Raw genomic sequence first — 8,584 nt, forward strand, 5'->3', positions numbered from 1 at the left:
TAATACAAAATTTTGTATAACTATTCAATGATTTATTTAATCAGCTCTCTAAAATTAGAAATTTAGGTTGATTCCAATTTTCCTTTGCTGTAAAGAACAGAGTGGAGCTGGAATTTGAAGGGTGGTAGAGGTAGGGGGTAGGTGAACAGAGAAAAGAGAAGCCCTTGAATCAAATTATTTATCCTCTTTTAGTATCTGGGTTTTTTTTTTGTTGTTGTTGTTTTTTATTTTCATTTTCTCTGTGGATAATCGCACTTCTTAAAGCATGATTGTGAGTGTCTACATAGTATTCGGTTGCAAGAACATACTCTAATTAGCTTAACCAGTTTCTTATTATTGGACATTTTAGGTTGTTTCTAATTTTTTACCATTACAAATCTGACTGTGATGACTATCCAAAAAGCTAAATTCATGCTGGTGCTGGAAAATGAGGTCAGGAAAATATTTTGGGGACTTCTAATGAATAAGAAGCCTGCCAGTGGTTGTAACTGGAAGTTTTGTCAAAAGCCCAGAAGACTGGCTAAGGCCAAGTCTGTGTTTGAGCCTCTGGGCTTGCCTGGGGTCAGTACCCATTTACTCAACCCATGTCACAGAGTGTTCGCGCTGCAGGGCCTTTTGGGACCACTGAGCTCACACTGGTCTCACACGTGAAGAAAATGAAGCCCTTGGGCCAGGGATGATCCTTCAGCAGCTTTGAAGGTAGACAAAAGTCTGCCTCCGCCAGCACCCTGGCTCTTGAACTGGAAGTTGAGCTCTAAAACCTGGAAGCTGACCTGAAATCCCTTAAAATTCTACCTGTGTTCCTTTATGGAACCACTTACCACTGAGGCTGGAAAGGGGATTCGGGCACTTTTGTAAATGAACTGGCCTCTAAAGGGGAGAGTGTGGAAAGAAGACTTGAGATTTACCCCATAGGCAACTAGACCTGTTCCACCTAGAACCCACTCTTTTCCTAACCCAGGTAGTACGCTTAATGGCAGTCTCCTTATCTCAAGTCCGCCTGGCAAATATACACTGCTCACAAAAATGAGAGGATACTTTATTGCTTCATATTTATCTTGAAATATCCCCTAAATTTTGCGACCAGTATATTTGGGGTTTGAGTTGAAATAATGCTTGAGTTCCTTATTCTCCTTAGCCAAGTCAGCTGTCCTTCATGAGGGGAATGAGCTGTACTAGAAGCCTGTCTGTCCAGCCCTCTGTGCTTGACAACTTTCTGTGGTTTCTGGTACTAATGAGCTTCCCACCTTTTCCTCCTCTGGCCTTGCTACTGCCTGGAGAATTCGCACAAATGGTGTGTGATTTGCCCCTTCTGTGTTTTCCTTTCTGACTTGGAGGTAAAGATAACCTCTCACCCCCCACTGACTCTCTGTTTATTCAACTGGGAAAGATTTCACACCCAGGAACCCAGCTCTCCCTCCTTGAGGGCCTTTCTTAAATCTTCACCGCCCCAAGTCCCCCACCTCTGTACTTCCCTGAATAATTTATGAGTCCAAGCAGGTCTTATAAAGGGTCTTCCGGGAAAGGCCAAGAGTGCATCAGGTTTTGAGAAATAGGAGCCCTCACAGCCTGCCTGGTCTTGACACTCTAAGAATGGATCCTTCTGCTCCCTGTGCTGCTGCTGCCACTGTCCCAGCCATGGCCTTAAACATAGCTCAGGACCCCCTGGCACTCCCTGGCCTGTTAGGCCAATCACCTCTTCCTTCCTCTGGACCACAACTAGATGGGAGTGAAAGGTAAGTGGAATTTGGTCTTTGGCAACTTGAACTTTGGCAACTTTGGCTCAGTGGGTTTCCTGGGAGAGGAAAGAAAATGAGATGTCCAAGGTGTCCCTGTTCTCTGTAAAGGAAAACAAACAAACAAAAAAGGCAAAGGCCTCAGCTCTCAAGAATTGTTTCCTTCATATCACAGACTAGAATATTTCAACTGACTTTTCACTTCACTAATCCCTTTGGGTGACAGTAGGGGACTTGAGGACTGCTTAGTCCACTGAGAAGCACACGGGAGAACGCTGTCAAACCTAGATTTAACATGACCTTGGCAGAAGAGGTGGGGTGGTGGGGAGAGGGTCAAAGTTCCAAGAGGCCTTTGTCTTGGGAACTGTCTCTTTCCTAACCACATTGTAAGATTTCCATTTGCTTTCCCCCTACTTCCAGAAGTCTAGTGGGGAAGCAATTGGCCCAGGAGTACTTCTGTCCCTTTCCCTCAGCCCAGGAAGATAGTAGGACTCTGACCTCTGCTTCTTGCAGCAGGAGGTAACGGGCAAGATATTCTCCACCCAACCCTCATTCATTCCTCCAAACATTTAAGGAGCTCAACAAATATTTACTGAAATGCTGACTGTATACCAGGCATTGTGCTAGGTGTTGGGGATTCAGATATGATCAAACATAAATCTGCCCTTAAAAAGCTGAAAGGCAAATAAATAGGCAATTACAAAACTGTGATAAGACTAATGATAACATTGTTGAAGCAGAGAGGAGGGGCATCTGTCCTGACCTGGGCTCAGGGTCCTGTTGAAAAGCTTCCTGAAGTAGATGACAGCCAAGGCAAGGATTTTTGGAGGCCTCTTTGTTATCTCAGGGAGTCCACATTCTAGCCTCCTTCCTCCAACTGATGGATTTCTCCTCTGTGTCCTAGAGGGGTTTGTCTTTGGAGGCCTTGGCTGTGTTCTACGAGTGACCTCTCAAGGCAGATGGATTTGGTGAGTTTGAGCTCCTGTTACACATGTTCAAATGCAGCCAAATGCATTCACACACACACACACACACACAGGTCCCTTCCCAAAGGACCTCTGACCTCAGTCCAGGGCTGCAGAGCTGAGAAACTATCTTCACAACCTTGCTCACATTTAATTCTCACAGTACCTCTAGGAGGAGGGAAGACCTGAGGTTTCCGTGCAATTTAAAGATAAAGAGACTGAGAGCCAGAGTAGAAGAATGTTTGAGCAGGCCCCAAAGCTAGGCTATGGTAGAGCAGCTGCTAGAATTCTGGTCTCCTGGCCCCAGTGCTCTTCCCTCACCCTCGCCCCTAAGTCTTTGCTGTTCCAGTAGAACTCTGTGCCCTGGACAGTCTTCAAACAGGTGTTTGAACAGGGGCAGGAAAGTTAACAATCCCCAACACTCTGTCCCCTTGTTTTTCAACCAGAACCAGGACAGATCTCTTTGCTGAAGGGTGGGAGTAGGGGCTGGAGCCCAGAGATGTTTAAAGCCTCTTTCTAGATCATCTTACCTGCAGGTTTCTGACCCCTGATACAGAGGAGACAGCTATCTGGCCATGTACTTTGATTACATGTTAGCTTTTGCTTTGAACAGGCCACTGATGGGGCAACAAGTGTCGAGGTCACCAAAGCTGACTCCAAGTTCTATCACCCCATCAGGTAAGCTTCTGGCACCGAGCTCAGAACTTGACATAAATTTATTATCTCTTTAAATCCCTACAACAGCCCTGTGAAACAAGAAGAGAGAAGCGCTGCTAGGATCACTGTTTCATAGACAAGAAAACTGAAGTCCAGAAAGATTAAGAGCTTTGTTAAGGTTATCTTCCATGAAGGCATTATCAATGATCCCTATTAATGTGCCGCTATGGACACGTCAGTGAAAGAAGCCTTAGTAGAAAATGGAGGACACAGAGAATTATTGGCCAGAGAACTTGCAAGGTGGGGGTGGGAGCAGTTTCAAAATTGATAGATACTGGGGTTGGGGCTCCCTACAGTTATAGCCCACCATACATTACCTTCCTGCCTGGGGACATTTTGTAACACTTAAGAAAAATCTGTTATAAAGCTCTTGTTTGTTTTTCCTTTCTTTCTCACACCATTATTGCAGGTAAGACAAAGAGTTTAAGGGCTGGCTTACTCTGTGGTCTTACTGACCCTTCTGCACATATGAGACCTGTTTAAATTAGAGGTCATGTTTCTTCTCTGTTCACAGGCTCTTCTGGCCCAAATCCCGCTCCTTTGACTACCTGTACAGTTATGGGGAGATTTTACTGCATAACTTCCCTGTCCAGGCAACGATCAATCTATATGAGGACTCAGACAGTGAAGAAGAGGAGGAGCAGGAGGAAGAAGAGGAGGACAACGAAGTAGAGTAGGAGAAAAAGAAGGTAGATAAAAAAGGGCCAGACAGGTGTGTGAGGATACTAAGGTCAGCACCACACAGTCACAACTCATCCTCCTTCCCCATCCTTGACCTGTACAAACCATACCAGAGTTTGATTAAGGCTCCGTATATCTGGCAAGGCTCCAGGGCATCGATTAGCCAGAAATCTCCAGGCACAGCTCTCTGGATTAAAAGTTGGATCCTTGAGTCACCAGCTTACACTGGCTATATAAAACTGGACTGTGAGCCTAGGTATCTGGCATCTCTGGGTTGCTGTTGTGTTAATAGTGGGAGGGTACTAGAAGCCCTACCCTAGGGCAAGGAAGTCCTGCTTTCTAAAGTCACCAGGAAGCAGATCAGGAGAAAACATGCCCATGTAGAGGGGAGCAGTCATTCTTCAGGGCTCTTTGAATCCCCAGCTTTCTAGGTAGCTACATAGTCCAGCCTCCCCATGGAAAAAAATAACTTTTAGCTTCACCTCAGGGATATGAACACCAGATCCAAGCAAAGTTAGAATTATTTTCTGATGGATTTTGCAGCAAGAAGAGGGGTCATCTAGAGAATCAACTTGCTTTGGGGACCTCCCTTCATTTTAGCTGCTATCCACTGGGGTCTTTGTTGGCATGAGATGAATCAGGAGAAAAATAAACTAGATGATGTTTGCCTTTTTCCTGGAACTTTGCTGATTTCTTAACTGAACTCTGTCCAGGCTGTGAAGCCTTGGGCACAGGGTCAGAGACCAGCTCAAGGCCAATTCATTGCTCTACCAGAGGTCAGTTTACAGATGGGGATGTAGGGCCAGGGGCCCAGCACAGGGGCAGGCTCTCTCTGTCAACTTGTGAAATCAGGCTAGATTAAACTTCAAAGACAGTTTGGAAAGGGAGCAAAAAGGTCCCCCAAATGTAGTTTGAAAATTGAGAGTAGGGTTATGGGTTGGGGTGGGGGGTTAGAAGTGCAACCTCAGTTCAGCCCTGGAGATGAGTGTATGCATATGGGGAAGGGCGCATGAGGGGTCATTCAGTCCTATCAATTTTACTTCCATAGCTCAGGCCTTCATGCCTTATCACTGCCCCAAGTATTCATCAACTAATATTCTTGCCTCTAGCATGTTCCTCTAGCGTGATCTGATCTGCAGTGGCCACCAGATCAGATCATGTTATACCCCTGCCTAAGCCCTAATATGGCTCTTTATTGCCTCACCAACAGTTGAATTTATCCTATTCGTTTATTTAAGTTTTTTAAAAATTTATTTTATTAATTTTAGACAGAGAGAGAAAGGGAGAGAGAGATACACACACAGAAACATCAATATGTGCCCTCATGGGGATTCAACCTGCAACCTTTGCCTATTGGGACGATGTTCTAACCAGCTGAGCTGTCTAGTCAGGGTCTTATCCTTTTTTGGTTTTAAATTACAGATCTTTTTGAGACTCTATGGCTTCTCTACTCATATATTCACAAATCAAGCCTTTAACTTGATATTCCATGCTGTCCAATTCTTTGGTTGTTGAGTGTCTCTCTTTTTTTAAAATTTTATTTTCATTAAAATGCATTAAGATTATATTAATTTCAGGTGTATAAAATGGTAAATTGACATTTATTTACCTTATGATGTGATTACCACAATAAATCTAGTACCCATCTGACACCATACAAAGTTATTGTGATATTATTGACTACTTTCCTTAGTTCTAGACACTAAATCCTGTGATTTACTTTATAATTGCAAGATTGTACCTTTTACTCCCCTTCCCTTGCCTGTCTCTTCAGACTCATCTCTCAATACTTGACACTCACGCTGCCTGTCCTTTCTAACACCTCTGTAGTTTTAAATCTTTGTGTGGAATTCTCTTCCACTTTTACATGTCTGATAAACTCCTCTTCATCCAATAAGATTAGCTCAGACACCTCTCCTGTGAGAAACCTTCCAGACCCCCAAACCCAGATTGGGTGCTCCCATTACATTCAGTGCTCCCCCTACTGTAGCATCTGCTCCCTTTTTATGCAGGAAGATGGGGCTGTGTTTGATATCTCTACGTGACTTTATTGCACAAGACGCTGCCTGTCATGAAGCAGGCACTCAGGAAATGTTGAAGAAAAACGATTCTCAGGTCTTCTTAAAGCAGTTCTTGGTAGAACTGCCTCTGCCCCCCCCCCCCACTTGCTGGCTTCCTGTATCTTTGCTTAGCTACAAACAAGACAGAGTAACGTTGTCTGACTCAAGAATAAAATGCTGGCTATTTTTCTTTCCCTCTTCGATCAACTTGTGACAGGCCGCTTCAATTTCGAGGCCTGCTGAGATTTTTCTAAATTGGATCCAGCCTTGAGCAGGCAATCAAACTCACACACTGGCGCCATCTATTGGTCAAAATTTAACCTTGTTCCTTAATACTGGCAGGCAGTTGACCTTTGACCACTATAATCCCTTTAGCCCATTCTGTTTGTACTTGTAAGTAAAGTGAAATCTACCATGCGCAAGTTGTATGACCTTGGACAAGTTACTTATCCACTCTGAGCCCCAGTCGCCTCCTCTGTAAAATGGGGAAAATAATGATACTGCCTCTCAGTGTTGGTGTGGGGATTCAATGAAATAATACATGTAAAGTACTTAGCACAGCCCCCAATACATAGTAAAAGCCCTCAATAAGGGGTCGTAGTCATAGTAATCACAGTTTTAGTAATGGTTTTTATTAATTTTATAACAGAAATAAGCTTATAGGCTCAAGTCAGCTAATGACTGGTTGACTCAACTGGGGAGTGATTTGTCAGTCATTTCCGCCTGATCTGCCTGGCACCACTTGATGGTTTACCAATGAACGCATCTTTGTAGTGTTTGACCCTCATTAAAAAAGAAAACACAAAACAGAGGCCAAATATGGCTTCTTGGGACAGAGGTTTCAAAACTTGTTTTTTTCTGTGCCCTGGCTGGGTGGCTGTAATGCCGGTGGCCGAGGCCAGGCAGGTTCACATTGGATTCAGGCAGATGGTAGAGAAACTGTGGAGCCAGAAAGTATTGGGCCATACCCGTTTATTAGAGGCTCGCAAAGACAGGCAAACAAATAAATAACAAAAGGAAAAGAGCTAATAAAGGAAAATCTACTATTTGCAGTAAGGGCAAGGGAGCAAGGAAAACCACACCTCACAGTAGTGGGAAAGCGATCTGGAAGAACCACCACCCAGGGAAGCACCCATAGCCTTATATAGGCCATGCACACGTGCCTCTACCAGGTGTGCTGGAGCACTAATCAAGTAAAGTGTAGCCGGTAAACCGGCGAGCAAGCCTAACACAGCACGCTGAGGTTGCAGGTTCGATCCCTGGTGAAGGCACATATGAGAAGCAATCAATGAGTACACACCTAAATGGAACAACTAAGTGAACCGGCGAGTTGATGATGCTTCTCTCCCTTTTCCTCCCCACATTTCCCTCTCCCTTTCTCTCTCACTCTCTCTTTCTCTTCCTCTCTCAAATCAATGAAAAAAATTTAAAAAGTAGACTTTTAAAAAATAACTTATTTTCTGTGTTTTAGCAGGAACGCCTTCTTTTGAATTGAATACAGAAACCCAATAGACAAACCAAAACAGAGCTGGAGCTGTCCTGGTGGAAGCCAAGATGGGACACAGAATTCCTGCCATACTGTCCTTTCTCTTGTAAACCAATTCTTTCCATCCCCGTTGTGAGGCACCCACGGGGATCCCTAGATTGTGGGGAAGAGTATTTGGAATCTACTGTCCCAAGGGTTAAAATAAGATTGATCTGAAGTCTAATGGGGATTATTATTTTAACGTGTTCAGTGTTCCGTTTAAAATCCTTGTTTTGGGTCCTAAGCTCCCAGCATTTCATAGCTAAAAAATTGCTCCAGTGCTCCTCTGCAAACACGGTTGCTAAGTAATTAGAATTCACTGTTCTAACTAATAAGAGCCCAGTGTGAGTTACTTTGTGCTGGGTGTATCCTGTCCTTGATAACAACTTCAACACCAGTACACAAACTTAGGAAATAAATCTCTGTGCAAAGCCCAGAGTCCTTCCTCCGGCTCCGCTCTAGCTGGCCCGTCCTAGCATCCCATACTTCCTTTCCCCAGCACCAGTGCCTCCTGTTTCTTCCACCCTAAAGCAACAGAGGACACGTCGGTTAAGCAGGAGGCTGCAATTGAGCTGGACCTTGAAGGATGCGCCCAGCTAATGACGCAGGGAGAAAACTTTCCAGAAAGAGGCAGCAATATGAATTATTTCACTAAACAAATATTTATTGAGCACCTACTCTGAGCCAGGTATTAATATTGTAATGATTAAGAACATGGGCTTTGGAGGCAGAAGTGCCTGGGTTCAAATCCCATATCTGCCACATGCTGGCTCTATTCATGGGCCCACTCCCCTCAGGTGTCAAGGTCAACTCTCTGCTCTCAACCCTCTCACTACCACCTCTGTAGTACCTAATTATATAATACGCGCGCTTGCGCACACACGCAAGCACACACGCAAG

General features: G+C 44.4%; 1 protein-coding gene across 8 annotated transcripts; it reads left to right on the forward strand.

Moving 5' to 3' along the window:
• The first annotated feature begins 1,483 nt into the window (after nucleotides 1-1,483).
• On the forward strand, nucleotides 1,484-8,103 carry RIPPLY1 (ripply transcriptional repressor 1). 8 transcript variants are annotated; one of them, XM_066249456.1, is made up of 5 exons: nucleotides 1,484-1,736; nucleotides 2,641-2,704; nucleotides 3,315-3,379; nucleotides 3,933-4,130; nucleotides 7,631-8,103. In XM_066249456.1, exons 1-4 carry the CDS (start codon nucleotides 1,594-1,596, stop codon nucleotides 4,093-4,095), a joined length of 435 nt encoding a protein of 144 aa, XP_066105553.1. In that variant the 5' UTR covers nucleotides 1,484-1,593; the 3' UTR covers nucleotides 4,096-4,130; nucleotides 7,631-8,103. The 8 variants fall into 8 exon arrangements, with proteins under 8 accessions (XP_066105553.1, XP_066105551.1, XP_066105554.1 ...); XM_066249454.1 differs by having other exon boundaries at nucleotides 3,933-4,107; XM_066249457.1 differs by having other exon boundaries at nucleotides 3,933-4,107; nucleotides 7,634-8,103.
• The last annotated feature ends 481 nt before the right edge of the window (nucleotides 8,104-8,584 follow it).

This window comes from Saccopteryx bilineata, chromosome X, assembly GCF_036850765.1.
Source record: "Saccopteryx bilineata isolate mSacBil1 chromosome X, mSacBil1_pri_phased_curated, whole genome shotgun sequence".
In the NCBI taxonomy this organism is placed as follows: domain Eukaryota; kingdom Metazoa; phylum Chordata; class Mammalia; order Chiroptera; family Emballonuridae; genus Saccopteryx; species Saccopteryx bilineata.

What these genes read in the sequence shown, in the direction of transcription:
- RIPPLY1 (XM_066249456.1), top strand. Translation starts at nt 1,594, where the DNA reads ATGGATCCTTCTGCTCCCTGTGCTGCTGCTGCCACTGTCCCAGCCATG. An exon ending in CAACTAGATGGGAGTGAAAG is followed by an intron (nt 1,737 to 2,640) that starts GTAAGTGGAATT and finishes TCTGTGTCCTAG; the next exon opens with AGGGGTTTGTCTTTGGAGGC. An exon ending in TCTCAAGGCAGATGGATTTG is followed by an intron (nt 2,705 to 3,314) that starts GTGAGTTTGAGC and finishes TGCTTTGAACAG; the next exon opens with GCCACTGATGGGGCAACAAG.